The sequence below is a fragment of the Rhea pennata genome, chromosome 4 (genome assembly GCF_028389875.1).
Source record: "Rhea pennata isolate bPtePen1 chromosome 4, bPtePen1.pri, whole genome shotgun sequence".
NCBI classification, from domain to species: Eukaryota; Metazoa; Chordata; class Aves; order Rheiformes; family Rheidae; genus Rhea; species Rhea pennata.
The window spans coordinates 77,080,790-77,096,169 of record NC_084666.1 but is presented as its reverse complement, the minus strand read 5'-3'; the positions used below and the strand labels follow the sequence as shown (position 1 = coordinate 77,096,169).

Here is a 15,380-nt window from a genome sequence, read left to right as displayed (position 1 = left end):
ATGTGCAAGTAAGTGTGTGTAATATAATATAAATTTTTCTTCCAGACTTCAGCTGTCCCTTCTAAGAGAAAGATGCCAGAGTGGTTTGGAAACTCCAGGGCAACCATTTTATCTGTTGAGAAGAATAAGAAGCCAAAAGCAGACCCAAGAAGAGGACTTTTTAAGTGATTTTTTTCTTTCCCCCCCCACCTTGCTCCCTCCTTCCCTGCGAGAGCCATCACTGCCTTGAACGGGGAAGTACATTGAAGCTTTTCACTATGTGAAACTTCTTGTGGAAAGACTTTGGAACAGAAATAACAATAATAATAAATAAGTGAAAGGCAGGCGCCGCTTGAGTCTCCCTCGTGTGCGGGCGCCGGGCGGGGCCCGCGGCGGCGGCGCAGGCACCGTGTCGCCACGGCAACGGCGGCCGCGCTTCCGGGGCGGGGCGGCGGCGGCGCGGGGGCCGCCGGGACGGCGGCATGGCCCCATAGGCGGAGGCGGCGGCGGCGCTGGGGCTGCGCTCGCGCTCGGCCGCGCAGGTGAGAGAGCGCGCGCGCGGGCGGGCGGCCGTTGGCGGGGAGGGGGCGACCGTTGGGCACGAGGCGGAGGCCGCGCGCCTCGGTTACCTCAGGCGGCGGCGGCGGCTGGCGGTTGGTGACGCTCCGCCCGCGCGGCGTTGTCGCGGCCTCCCGTGCGCGGCCCGATGCGAGACGGGGCGGGACTGCCGGTATGGCTGCGCTGCCGCCGAAGTTTGAGCTTTCTATTTTATTCCGTTTTATCTTATTTTTAATTTCAGTGACTTTAAAGCTCCGCGCTAGTGTTGTGGAGCTTTCGGGCAGATTTGGAAAAAAAAAAAAAAAAAAAAAAAAAGATGGAAGCTCGGTGTTAAGCAAATAGGCTTTGCATGTATTTTCAGAAGCGTGTGCGAACTTGAGTACTGATTCAGAAAGTGTATTCTGCGTTCTCAGAATCTTGTTTGGAAAGAAGTGTTTTTTTTGACACTTAAATCCCCGTAAAGGCCAGTTTCTTAGAGTTGGGAAAGGGAAGGAAAAAGACTGCACACAACTTTATAATTAGATGTTTATACTTCTGATTGTTTTATTGACTCTATCTAATCTTTATTTCTCTTAACAGAATTATGGATCCAAGCTTGCTCAGAGAGCGAGAGCTATTCAAAAAGCGTGCGCTCTCTACACCAGCAGTAGAAAAACGTCCAGCACCATCTTCCGACTCCTCGTCTTCCAAGAAGAAGAAAACAAAGGTAGAACAAGGCAGCTCGTCAAGCTCAAAACAAAACACAGGTTGGTGAAAATGTCCTGCCTAATGGATATTCTATGTTCTGCTGTCTGCCTCTGAGGTCTAACTCACTGGCATGAATCAGTCTGTGAATTCTGGTAGCAGATGTGGTCATTCTTGCTCTTGAATTCTCACTTAGTAAAAAATTTATTTGCACAGCATGAAAAATTCTTGTTACCACACATACAGGTCAGGCCTTGTCCTGTTGCTTGCATGCTGTTAGTGAGTTGGAGGAAGGGTTGCTGCCAAAACAGTACTTCAGATGAAGCTGGGCTTTGATTTGTGAATAAAAATAAACAGTAGACCGCACAAGATAAGTAGTAAGTCACACCCCTTTCATCCCCTTCTCTCTTTATGTCCCCCCTAATCTGGCAAGAAAAAACGAGATGGGTTCTGTAACTTCTGTAATTACTTGATATACTGCGATTAGTAATTATTCTTGTTTTACCTGAGAATGAGTCTTTATTCACAAATGCCAGGACTTTTGCAGGTTTCTGTTTGCATCAGTTAGGAGTTTGAGCATTTCCCTAGGATGGTGATGCTGACAACATATGTCTCATAGAAAATAAGCAACTAATAAAAACAGCACCAAAAAAGCGCGAGTAAATGAGGAGTGCAACAGTTGGAGCAGTAGGAAGAAGATTTGCATATGCACAGCAGTGTGCTTCGTCTGCTGTTACTGTGAGAGAAGATCAACTTGAATGTCTTGTGAATAGTTCTCTGAAAACAGTTTTCTGATACACTCTAAAAGGTAAATCAAGCTAGGAATTATTAAAAACAGAAAACACATTGCTGTGTGTGTCCATTGCATGCTCGTGTCTCAAATACTGCCTGCAGTTCTCTTCTAAACTCAAAAAGTAAACAATAGAAGTGAAAACAGTAGAGAAAAATGTCAAGGACAATGGGAGGAGTGGAGCAGCTTCTCCACTCCTGAAGAAAGAGTAAGGAGACTATGTACCTTGAGCTTCTCAGAGCCCTTAGGGCACACCACATAAAGTTTTCAGCTAGGCACTTGAAAATAAATGAAGATACTTTTGTGTCTAGCCCTGGCAAAAGGGCTTGTTGCTGGAGTGAGATATTTGATACAGAAAGTGTAAATGACCTCAAAAACTTTGTGAGGGTAAAAGGAATGGAAGCAAGTGTTTCCTCATATGTGTATGGGAGCTAGCATAGAGCTGCCATTTTCTTTTTGCTACTGCCAGTGATAATTTGGAGGTCTGTGTCCTCTGGCACTTTGGGCAAGGAACCTGTGCACCTAGTGCAACAGCAGGCTCTTGACTTGATGGTGCTGTTCTGATGCCACGGCTGCTTGTCCTCGTTTCTCTGACTGAGGCTCTTCCTGGGCTCCAGGCTCTGAAGAGGATTGTAGCCTACGTTAGGCAAGAGCATGCAGATTTCCACAAGCACTGTATGCTTTGTTTTGCAACCTGGACACTGCCCCACCAGGGAGGCTAGGTTTCTCTCAGCTGCTTTGCCACATTGCCATCTACTACTGGAATCAAACTGTATATGAAGTATCCTGAACTGTTTATCCTGGCCAAGAGAGGTTTTCAGGGAAAGGGGGATGAAGGAGGCAGGAGGAGGGCAGATGGTTCAAATGTAACTCTGGTGTGGAGGATTTGAATAGGTATGTGGCCAGCCAGCAGGCCATAAAGAAAATGTAACTTCTGTGATTTTGTGGGCTCTGTATTTCTGTGAGTGCTTTTGAAGTTGTAAAATAATAAATCTAACGTAAATAAGATTGTGTGGCTGTGAGGAAATAGACTTTTTTTATTTTTTTTTATGCTGCCAGCTTAATTTTAGATAGCGTCAAGAAGGTTTCAGGGTTTATATAATGTTTTGTGTGGAATGGGTTTAGTCTCCTTTTGGTTTTCTTCTTTTGGGTTTCCCTAAAGGGTATATACTAACTACTGTGGAAGCAGCAAGGATGAAAGAAAAATAACAGAGAATGAGTGAACGAAATTTCTCCTTAGGAATGGCTTCAGAACAGGTATTGAGATTAACTGTGGGGCATCATGGGGTGGCTTGCATTGCTTGTGGCAGTTTTACCTGTTCTGTAGATAGATAGAGGTCTTGCATAATCACCAGTGTCATGTGTTAGAACTGATTTCAAACTTTGAATTCTCAGTTCAAATGTTTGCCAAAGTCCTTTTGTTCAAAACCTGTTTTTTCTTTGAATCACCATTAGGCCTATGTAAGGATATGCATGTAGCGAAGATTTTGTCTTGGGGAAATGGAGTAAAAACTACTCTTCTAAAGAATCCTCCCTTGAAGAAATGAAAATTAGGAGGATAGTCCCTAGTTTTGCTGTGTAGTGATTGAAGATCATAACTAATGTCTCAGTGATTACGTGTTGGCATTTATAGTCCCTGGGTCTGTAGAGTATGCAGGTTCCTCATCATTCTGTTGTTCTGTGATTCATAGAACCTACCCTGGTCTTTTTGGGTGAGGAGGGGCATTGAGATCACACTAATCTTCAAATGACTGTATAGCTAAATCAGTCCTGTGTATGTTTTGGGTTTTGTGGGGTATCTTTTTGGGGGTGTTTCTGTTTTTAAGCTTTTTTTTGTTTTTGTATTTTTGGAACCTGCCTAATGAGGATAGTTATTACAAAGCTAAAAAAAATATCACACTTTTTTTTTTAACTCAAGAGTAACTGGAAAATAAAGGAAATATCATATGTGTTTATTTCTTTTTATTGATCAATAGTAAGGTGTGGTTATGGTCTCAGTCTTTAAATAAAAGACCTTTGCCTTGATAGTCCAGGCCAACCTAATTCAAGAGCTGAAATCTCCAGGAGCTGTGTTTGACAGTTTTGTTTCTCTGACATAGTTTGTGTGCAGGAAAGAAGTGAGGGCCCAGGGCTGTGCATGGCAACACCTTTTTGTCTTCGGTTCCTTGTGCAGGTTCCCAGCCTCCTGTATAGATGTGTAAATATGTGGCTGAAGTGAGTCCCAAGAGTCTTCACTATGTGTGCTTCTCAGGAGAGGCGTAAGAACGTGATGCAAGTGTAACGAAGGCTAGCTGTGTTATTTCATGCATGCTGCCTTGTTGTGTGCAGTGAGGATACATGTTGCGTAGAAGCAGCGCAAGTGGAAAACAATCCTATTGCTCTTTGGAGTGTTCACTTTCAGGAAGTAGACGTGTTAATTTGGTATGTCCTAATGGCAACTCTTGCCCCTCTTAAGCAAGACACCAGTATTTCAGAGCTGACCTCGTCAAATACAGCAGAGGACAGTTAGGTGTCTTCCCAGTGTCCCCTGATAGCAGAAGACATTCACATGACTAACATGTTCATCACATATCTTAGCATGACTTTTAAATTTTCTTATCTGCGGTATCAGCTTCCATTAACTGTGCTTACAGTTAAGTATTCAGCTAAAAGCATCCTCTGCATGTGGGACCAGTAGTAGTGACAGGCAGTATTGGCACATCTGAGATAAATGTTTGTGGTGGTGGTTGTCTCATTTTGTGATTGAAGGCGTCGAGATGCCCTCTCCAGACATGTCACTGGAGTAGCTGTTTTGTGTAGCAGTGGCCTGGGTACCTTGTGGCTCTTATCAGCCAAGAAAAGCATGAGTCAAAATTGTGAATCTCTTAATGTCTACATCTTCTGGAGCTTGAGCATGTTGAACCTGAGAGAAGGTGTCTGTCAAAAGAAGTAAGAGATAATTACAGGTATTAACCATTGTGCAGAAGTATTTCTGACTTGGATAGACTGCAAGATCAGTGTTGTAACTACTTCTGTTTGGCTACTAGGCAATTTTGTTTCCTTAACAACGGGAATATTATTATTATTTTTATATCATTAAATACTTCATCTTACAAACCTCTCTGGTCCGCTTCTCTGCGTGACCTGAAGCACGTGCGACTTGGTGGCTGGTACTGACGGCCAATGGTTGGACAGGTATGCTGTTGTATTATGGTAGTTTTTTGTAACTGTAAAATTCTTCGGCTTTAAAAGCTATAGATGTGGCACAGTAATAGAAGAAAAGAAGAATATCTGGTGAGCTAGAGGTGTAAAAATTGATGGTCCAAGCATAACACAGTCTATTTGTTAAGAAAGAGGTTTGTGTGTAAACTGTGGGACGCGTTTGCGGGCTGATGGAGCGTGTTGAGATTTTCTTGCGAAAAACGAAGTCGCTTCTTGCTGTGCTTCCATCCCACCATCTGTAACGCAAGGCTTATCACAGTGTAGCTTATTCCGTGAAGCATGTTGATGCCTGCTGATGAAAACTGTATGCAAGCTGGGTGGAGTTACTGTCATCAGCAGAGGAGATCTGCTACTTGTCTGCTTGCGTTTCATGGTCAGCTCCAGTTTGGCTTTGAAAAGTTGAGATAGGAATGATATATCCAGCCTGTCTAATTCCCTACAGCCAGGAGCAATGGCTAGGTGATTTATAAAGCATAAGAGAAAATCTGTGCAATTTTAGACCCAAAGATAAGAGTGTTGTGGTTGCCATAAGGGCCTTGAGGCAGAAAGCCACTCCTGTTTCTTCTGCATCGTAGTCTTGGTTCTGTACGCTCCTGGGGGAAATAGTAGGGTGGTGCTGTTGAAAGCACTAACACAGTAGCTTACTTCAGGGTAGTTAAGCTGCTGTGTTAGTGCTTTCAACACCCAGAAACTGATAAACAAGTTGAATATGAAGTTGGGGAAGGCAGTTGTCTGGACAGCAGGGAGAAGGGGTCATACTTTGGTGCAGGAGGTTAGGAAAGACTAACATTTTGGGGATGGATTTCATGTTGGCTTACTTTCTTCCCACCTTCCTCTTTTCCAAAAACAAAGAATCTGGAATAAGAAAAGCTGCTGAAGGTGAGAATTGGTTCAAACCTCTCCTGTCTCTTGCTGTCAAACCCTCCTATCTCATAAATTTTTTCCTCTCTTTGTATGTCTTCCTTGTCTCTGTATTATTGACCTCAGTGGGAGGATATTGTTGTGTGTTTGCCCTATGTATGATTGCTGAGCAACTTTATAAAACGTTTTCTCCAATTAAACAACAGTTTTAAGCACTTGCAGCAACATTTGTTGGTTCAGGTAAACAGATCTACTCTAGTAACTTGATATCAACAGCAAAAGTTCATTTAAAAACAGAAATGTTTTCTTCCCCCATGACACTGCAACAGATCATCCTTTTGCTAAGCACTCAGAAAGCCTTTGCTAATTATTCAAGTTCAATATAATTAATAGCAACAGTTACCATTTTATCTCTGGATGTGAAGGGGAGGGGGAGGGGAAAAAAAAGCAGGTGACTTGATCATTTGTAAGATTCAAGAGGCTTTGCTGGAGGTGTTAAATGTTCTTCAGGTGGTGATGATCAGTCCTTTCTACACCACTTCTGTTTCACGCTTTCTGAAGCTGTCCATCATTGCTCTGACAGGATTGGGTTGATTCTCGAGGTCTTTCATAGTTTTATTTTTCACACAGCAGCAGCAGTCTAGCAGTTCATAGAGGAAAGCCAACACCACCAGGGAAACTACAGTAAAGATAAATATAATCAAAATAATAAAGCAGGCTGTGTTCCAATTGTCATGGAAGGGGTAAATTTTTTGCACTTGAAAGCCTAGGTATTGGTAAATGGATGTGGTCTCGTTCCAGTGAGTGGTGTTGAAGGTTGCCATTCTTGGAGAGTTTCTTATTGTATTCAGCGTCACGGATCTTGGGGCTGAAAAAGAGAAATAAAGTTGTTGAGAATTTTTTACTGCATGCACTGACACAGTCATTCTGTGTTCCAGACAAGTCCAACTTGTACATTTTGGTTCGATACTTCTTGAGCAAACATGTGCATATTCAACAACTCTGTTTGTTGCAGGTGTGACCGCTTGTTGAGATTAAATTCTTCCAGTTTGGGATTTAAAAAAAAGGGAGGGGGGCACACAAAGAACTTGCTTTAATTTTTAATGCGCTGATCAGGAATTTTCTTTAATCTCACTGAGTGGTCACACCTGCAACAAACAGGGTTGTTGAATATGCACGTGTACAAGTTGGACTTGTCTGGAATGTTCGTTTTGAGAATGACTGTGTCAATGTGTGCTTTGTGCAGTGTAAGCTTTTGTGTGATTGAAGAGCTTTGTTCATTCTTTTAAGTGCATACAAATACAAAAAGGTTGCAAAGATTATTTTCAAGGTATGCAGTAGTTTCAGCTACTTTCAGTTCTTGATATGTAGTACTTGCATGGTGTGGAGGCCTGCAGGACTTTTGCCATTCATAGAAAAACAAGAGATCTGCGTAGCATCTCCCCACAGGAGTGATTAGAGCAGTGATTAGAAGAACTTGCTATATATTAAAGTCAGGTGAATTTGCTTGCTTGCTTGTTTGTTTCTTTTCCTATTTGGGAGAAAGTTTTAAAAATTAAGCAAATTCTTTCTATTAAAACTAATTTAATTTGGAGGATATTTCCAAAGAATGGAGTTGAACTTTTCATTTGTTCTATTTCATACACATAGTCTTGGTCTCCAAAAAACCACTATTTTAGATTTTCCTGTTAGCACAGACAAGTTAACATTGCAAAACTTTTTGACTTATGAGAGCCAGATCTATCGTAAAAGAGAACTTTTTTATTATTATTATTTATTCTTCTGCCATTCCTAGTGTTGAGTAGAAGATTTTGCTGAAGAAATCCAGCTGTTGTTTTCAGCTGCCTGAATGGCACTGAGTGCATTTGAAGATCTTGTCTTGTTTGTGTTGTGGTAATTAGGGTAAATACAAGGAACACCCAGCCCAACCCTTTTAGAGGACTTCTGATTTCTTCTTTTCAGCCTTCTCCACTAAACTTGCAAGGTAAGGATGTCATCTGTTGTCCAATACTGTATTTCTATCAAGTAAGACAAGACTATTTTGTGATTTCGAGGAGATAATGGGAAAGAAATTTGGCTACAGCAAATCTTTTTGGCTTGGATGGTGTCACTGCAAAGGTCTACTATTTTGGGAAGCCCACTAATTGAAAATATGATAGTAGGCAATGTCTCAGTACTCTTTCTAGTACATCTAGAGGAAAAGCAGCTGTTTTCTTTCTGTCCCTTGATTCCTGTCTGAATTATGGATAAGCAGCCAGGTGAGGTGTTTGGGGTTGACATCTTCACAATTACGTGTCTGGTTTTCCCCTGCTTCTTTCTTCTCCAGACCTTGTCTTCTAACACTTGGGCAACTTAAAATACTTCTGTTGTGTTGTCTAATGAAATAAATGTCCGAGGAGCCACAGTAGCTCCTAGTTACCTGGCTTCACATACTGGAAGACTTATGAATCTCTGAATCCTTTAGGCAATTTAAAGCTGGGTGTTGGTGAAGGAAATAGATCCAGATCGCTGTGCGTGTTAAGGGGAAGATACGGAGCTTTTAGGTGACACGTAATGGTGGGCAGCACTTGACTGCACATCTCCTGGAGGCCTGTCAGCTAATATATGCCAGCTAACAGGCAAGCTGGAAAATGTGCTTTTAACTGCTCAGATGCCCTAGAAAATGTGGCTTTTTTGGGGGGTGGTAGTGCAAGAGATACAGGATGGTAACTGTAGAAAACTAAACTCTTAGACATGGAACTAACTGAAAAGACTTTTGCTTTGTGTTTAAAGCAACAAGTAAAATTACTTACTAGAAAATATTCTTTTTTATTTATTAGAAAATATTTTAAGTATTTATCGGAATATATTCTTGACAACCTATATGTAACTTAATTTTGTCCAAGTGAGACAATAGTCAGGACTACGGAACAAAGGGGCAACACTGGTGTTCTGTTTACTAAATAAGCTCACAGATAATACTTTGAACCTCGTATGTTACTGAAATAATTCTGCTCAGTGTGTTTAGAAGGTGAAAACCACAAAATGCCTAAATAAATGGAAAGTGACAAAAGAGAAGTGTGATGGTGTCTGCTCATACAGATTGCTTAAAGTAGTCTAAGTACCTGTCATGGTTTTTAAATTGTGTTGTTGTTAAGAAAGAGTATGATGAAAAACAGAATGATGGAGCCAAACCAGCTGCTGATGTAAGTCTTATTTTGTTGTTCAAATACTGTGCATTTTGTCTGTCATTCCATCTTTAATGAATTGAAATTGAAATAGGTTGGCCTTATTGCTGAGAAGAGAACCTGAGTTAGGGTTTGTGCTACAGCATTTTGTTGTAAGAGGTGCAGTAACTTACAGTTTCCTTTGTTAAATTTGTGATTCAAGGTAAAGGAATTGACTATGTGAAATACAATTGAGATGGGTAGGATTAACTCAGCTGGCTTTCTTTAAACGAGAGTTTACAATGTAAACCACCGTAAAAGGAGTATGGAAATGAGACTGTTTCTGGCTTTGAGAGAGCAACTTGGTTTGGTTATGATCTAAGACGGAACCTTGGTTGGCCTGTTTTATGGGGATGGTCCTAAAAGACAGGAGGGTTTTTGGTGGAATATTTGAAGATTCATTTAAAAAAACTTAGAGAGACAGATAAAGGCTGAATAAAAGGATGTGGAGTCCCCTTTGAGGGGTAATTAAAATAAGTGAATGTAAGAGTATATTTTAAATAACAAGAGAAAGAAGAGAGAGGGTTTTGTTTCAAACTTTCTGAACAGGTTCCCAAGACTGTTGGAATATGTTGCATGTTAATGTGTTTGCTTCGTAAACACTAGGCAGAAAAATAAACCTTTTCTGTTGATACACATTAAAAAAAGAAACAGGATTTGGGCCAAATAGAGAGGTCAGACTTGTTTACATTGTATAGCCAAGACCCTTTCCTGTATCTGTATAGCAGTCTGCAAAGATGCTAGCTCTGGCCTCAAGAGGAGGCAAGCGGCTCCCCAGGCAGCCGGAAGCCCTGCTGCTCCGCCACGGGCACGCTGTAGCATCCCACCCCTTCCCGCAGCCCGCACAGCCACCGTTAGGACAGGATTTGCACAGTGAAGAGAAGCTCGTCTTTACCCAGAGAGGCTGGTTTTAGTGCCTGTGCTGGAGGTGATTCATGTTTGTTAAAGATAATCATCTCCTTAGATTTGACTGAGACGAGCAGATAAATATCAGCTACCTGTGTCATTTTAATTACTAAAATGCAAGACTGAAGGAGCTGTTTCTGAGCCTTCAGAATTGGCACTAAGAAGGTTAGCATCTTTGGAAGCTGTCAAAAATAGTCTAGTTTCATGCAGTTTTACCTGTTTTATAACAGCATAATTTAAATTCATATTGTGAGCCAGTCGGATTTGTGTGCATTTCAGCTATTGTATGTGTCCAGAATATAGTAAGTTAAATATTTAATGAACTAGCTTCTGTAATTTCTATATTAGGCTTTAAATTAAAAGTACTTATTCTTTAGAAACTGCAGAAAAACAGATTTATTTGAGATTATATTCATGGAGCAGGGAGAAATGACTAGCAAAATTCATTTTGATGCAGTACTGAGGAAGTCCTGTGTAAGAAATGATTGAATAGACATCTTGGGGTAACAGCATTTACAAGTCTCAGATGAATTCTAATCTGTTAATATTGTATGGATCGGTGCTTCAATATTTACAATGATAATATGCAATAAGATCTTGTTTTTATTTTTCTTTTTCCCTGCCCTAACATACCAGTTTCTGACATACCAATTTCTGGAACATATTTCTAGCATATCCACAAACACATATCTCTTGTAGGTAACTTAACTGATGACACGAGATAATCACTTTGGAGAGAAAATTCTTAAATTTCAGGTTATAGTGCTTTCTTTGTCCCAGCTCCCCACCCCTTTTTTTCTTTTTTGAAAAATCCTTTTATTATTATTTCCTTAAAAGAACGTAGAATAAATTACAAGTAATGTGAGGCTGCAGAGAACAAGCTACCTCACTAATAAGCATTAAATCCATTTTGTTTACTGAATGCTGGCTCGTGTATTAGCCTTTCTTGTAAGATGGAGTGGTCATCAATTTTCCATTAGTGCACAGATGGTGAAAGTGCTTGTCTGATAGTGCAAGACAAGCTCCTCTGTGATTCGCAGAATAAAATCCTGCTAAATATAGAGAAAAACCAACCTGATTCTAAGAAGCTTTTTGCAGGCTTATAGGTTACAGGCATATTTTATTTCAGTAATCAAGATAAACCTAAGACAATGTTATAAAATGATACACACCTACCTCTTGTTTGAAAGGATGCTGAAAGAGCGCTGCTCGTTCCCTTTTTGTAACGCAGCCTAGGGCACAGCTAAGATGGAGCTTTCCCACTATTGGCCAGAGCATGATGCTGCTGACAACTTCCTTTATGCTCATTTGCATCAAGCCCTCAACAGCAGAAGAAAATCATTCATAAATTTGACTTTGTTTTGAATTAGAAGTTGGTCTTTCCACTCTGATTTTTTGCACACTTTTTTTTTGCAGTGAGCGTATTAGCTGAGAAGCATCTCAGGAGCATAATGGTGGCCGTGATCTGCTTTACTTTGTGCTCGAAACCGCTGAGTGAACCATGACGTTTAATACCTGCAGATTCCAGCATCACAGCGTGGTTAGATTTACCTGTCGTGAACAGTAGCATGCTGTAGCCAGACAGATTAGGCAAGATAATCTTCCTGATGCAATTGCCAAAACAACAAATAGTAAAGATTTATTATAGATTTGTAATGCTGATTTTTATTTTGGTCATTTTAGATCTTCTACTGCACTTTTTATTTGTAAAATTGACTTCACAGAAATAAATATTTAATCTTAGAAAAGGATCTGGGTGGGAGGAATCTGTATAGGCTGGATTTTTAGTGGGAGCTGGCTTTGTATTTCTCCCTTTTTAGATCCTAATGAAGTTATTAACCAGGAAAAAAGTTTCTTATGAAATTGAAGGTGTGTTGATTCTCCTGTGTTAAGTTCAGAATTTTGGTGCTATGTAAAATCTCTAAGATGGTCATGGAATAGCTTTAAAATGATCTGTTGCTGAATTTTTAGGTTTGACACTTGTTCTGAGGGCATTATGTTTTTACTTTACTAGCACCTATTCCCATGCAAGTCTTTGTAAAAACTATCAAAAGTGGATTTTTTTTAAATTTGACTAGATGCACAATTTCCATTGATTGTTGCCTTTTTATAGTATCTTCTACATAAACTTAGTACTAGACTTTAGGCAGTGTGAGAGGCGTAAACAAAATTCAGCTAAAGCATATTGACTTCAAAAACTTAATTAGCAATTCCCTTAAAGAATTTAGCAAGGGCATCTGAATTTAAATACACTGAATATAACATTTTCCCCAAGTTTGCAACTTAGTGGAAGTAATGAGTCTCTGGTGTACATTTTGGATGTATTTCCTACAATATTATGAAGTGTGTTGAGCAGATGGTTTTGATTTCTTCTTGTACTGTCTCAAGCGGGAAGGAACATCAGTGCTTCCTTCCCAGAAGATGGGAACTCTAAGATGTCCATAACTGGCCAGAGAAGGGTCAGGAGTTTCAAAGTGACTGCTGGCTTTTGTAAGCTTCTGCTTTGATGCATCTGGCTTGAAGTATCTGCTGCTGTACAGTTGCTAAGAATCAAGCTTTGTCCGCTTGCGCTTCCCAGATTTGCAAGTTGAGCTTGGAAAATCTCAAGTCTCTCCTTTCAAATGGGGATTCCTCTCTTGCTCTTACATTGATAAAAGAGCAGTAAGGCTTCCTTTTTCTTTTGACAGAAACTTTAGAGCTCTTCAGGCCAGGAGGGTAATGCAGCTGAGTGTCACACTTGCTATCTTTTTCTAATTGCTAGTGCTGCTACCTTTTGTCTGCCCAATCGGTGAAAATGGGTTGTGTAGAGGGATGTGCGCTGTGCTCGCTTGTGCTGGGATTCCCCAAGATATTCCTGTGTTTGCTGCCAAGCTTTCTGAAAATGCTGCCTTTTTTCAGGTACAGGCTAGCTAGACCAATTATTTGTATAGCAGCAGAACAAATAGATAGTAGTTCCTGCAGCCTAGTTTGCTAGACACACTGCAGGTGAAGAACAGTACTTCCCTTTCCTCACCCCAAGCTTGCAAGCCCTTTCTCTCCTCCTTAGCACCTGCCTCATCCATAACCTTCTGTCTGGTGGTTTTTAAGTGCTCTGCTTAGCAACTTCTGGAGCCTTTCCTTGAGCTAAAGGACTAACTTTAATTGCTCTCTCTTATCCCTTAATTGATTTCCCTTCTCCCCTCCCCCCCTGCCCCCAGAATAATAGGAACTCTGAGATATCTTTTGTCTTGTCAAGTTTGATTAGAAATTGCCAGAGGATTAGAGGAGGAGGAAAAAAAAAAAAAAAAAAAAAAAAAAGCCTCCTGTGAGGAAAATAAGAGAATTTTCTTTCTCTGGAGTAATTGAAATTCTGAATAGCTCTTCTGTTCAGTGTGAACGGTGGTATTCTTGTAGTGGACATCTGGCTTTTCATAGTGGTTTGTGAATGTTTCTACTTAATAAGTTGTGTTATAAAATTAATGTAACTGATAAAACACAGGCTTGTGAGAATTGAAACAAACTACACAGTAGCAAACTCCATGATATGTTCAGACAGAAACAGACTTAAGAACAGAGTGGACACTGAATTGTTGTACTAGCAGTGCAGTACACCAGGTGAAACACTTGAAGGGGGTTTTGATAAATTCTCTGTTAGAGGAGGAAGAAAAAAAGAAAACACATCCTTACTTTGCTTGCTGTTTAATATCTTCTGGTTATAACGAAGTGAAACTTATCTCATGCCTCAGCAGTATGAAGGTATATAGCTATCTGTAGAGATGATCATTTGGGGCAAATGCATTACTTCAGTGTGATTTAACGTAATACAAATGATTGTGCTATATTAAGCTACGGAACTGAAACGTATGCTCTTATGTTATTAATGCTACAAATTGCTTGCCATCTTCTTAAAGCTCTGATCACAGTATTTTTACACTTACGAAATTCTACCCAGAGGCACTCCAGGCCAGTGCGTGTCAACAGGCAACTGTGGATCTGGATCAACATGTTTGTCCTCTGAGAGTAACCGTTTCTGGAACTCTTAGCATTTCTGTTCATAGTTCTGAAAGGCTGTGGAAGAAGAGTATAAAAGAGACAGAGTGCAGAGCCAGCAGGGTGTTGTTGAAAGTACTGTTTATTTGTCTGTTTTCTTTTCTTGTAGATCACAGCAATGGGTCATTTAACTTGAAAGCCCTTTCAGGAGGCTCTGGCTACAAGTTTGGAGTCCTTGCTAAAATAGTGAATTATATGAAGGTACAGTGATTTGAATTAAAAGTATAATATTTTGAAACACTTTAGTTATTTATTCTCTTGTGGTAGTTAAAATATACTGAATATTTCAGACTAAAATTCTTCCACTGCAAGAGTAAGAACTTTAAGAAACTGTTTGTTAAATACAAAAAGATGTCAACAAACAAAATGACCAGCGTTCTATTCCATTACTGAGATCTCAGTGATTCCAGGTCAGTTTAAAAGCAGGAGCATGCTTTTTCCTTGCATTAGAAACAGGAACTAGGAGAATCTGTCACCTTTTAGTATTCGCCAACTGTATATCAGAATAACTTGTAATTTAGTGCTTTACAGATGACTGCCATCAAGTTCAGTTGGTACTAAACTAATTTTTTCTTCATTCTCAAAGCCTCTAAATTGTTGCACGTATATTATTCGTATATACATGTGCGTATTTTAACTATCCTAGTTTAGTAGAAGTTACTTTGTCATCACATTATATCAGTTGTAGTTACTTTGTGATAATTTAGTCCCTGAATAAGTAAACACAGGTTTCTAAAAGATGCTGTTTATTCTTCAGACTCGGCACCAGCGTGGTGATACACATCCGTTAACCCTAGAGGAAATTTTGGATGAAACGCAACATTTAGATATTGGACTGAAACAGAAACAATGGTTGATGAGTGAGGTAAAGAAAAGACATGTTTAGATTTTTTTTTTTTTTTTGTAATTAGAGATCAAAGAAATAGGCTGAGTCTGAATATTTTTTTATGTTTAATTACAAACTGTAAAGGTTTTACTTTAAGAAGCTGCATTGATTTACATGTCTGTCTGTCTTGTATCTTCTGCTGTGGAGACAGGTCTGAAGCAAAAACTATTCTGACACTCCAAAGGATCAATTAGAATCATTACACAACGAGTAAATTTGCTGTGAAGTGAAACTATTCATTACTAATTTTATATAATCAAGCTGTTTTTCTTAAGGAATT

General features: G+C 40.0%; 3 protein-coding genes across 6 annotated transcripts in view; 2 read left to right on the top strand and 1 right to left on the bottom strand.

Annotated features, from left to right (window-relative positions):
* The window catches only part of WRN (WRN RecQ like helicase), a 39,798-nt gene extending 39,481 nt beyond the window's left edge, over window positions 1–317 (top strand). For all 4 annotated transcript variants that reach the window (XM_062574371.1, XM_062574372.1, XM_062574370.1 and 1 more), the window contains exon 36: window positions 46–317. In XM_062574371.1, coding sequence (XP_062430355.1) covers window positions 46–168 — 123 coding nt within the window. In that variant the 3' untranslated portion in view covers window positions 169–317. The remainder of the gene's footprint in view (window positions 1–45) is intronic.
* A 125-nt stretch (window positions 318–442) lies between these two features.
* Window positions 443–15,380, top strand: part of GTF2E2 (general transcription factor IIE subunit 2) — a 28,643-nt gene continuing 13,705 nt past the window's right edge. The window contains exons 1-4 of the mRNA XM_062575137.1: window positions 443–521; window positions 1,117–1,283; window positions 14,324–14,415; window positions 14,972–15,079. Of these exons, the coding sequence (XP_062431121.1) occupies window positions 1,121–1,283; window positions 14,324–14,415; window positions 14,972–15,079 (363 nt within the window). The 5' untranslated portion in view covers window positions 443–521; window positions 1,117–1,120. The remainder of the gene's footprint in view (window positions 522–1,116; window positions 1,284–14,323; window positions 14,416–14,971; window positions 15,080–15,380) is intronic.
* Window positions 6,604–6,897, bottom strand: SMIM18 (small integral membrane protein 18). Its single transcript, XM_062575334.1, has one exon. It carries the CDS (start codon window positions 6,895–6,897, stop codon window positions 6,604–6,606), a length of 294 nt encoding a protein of 97 aa, XP_062431318.1.

Bases quoted from the DNA above. Each gene is read 5' to 3' on its own strand.
- SMIM18 (XM_062575334.1), bottom strand. From the start codon at position 6,897: ATGGCAACCTTCAACACCACTCACTGGAACGAGACCACATCCATTTAC.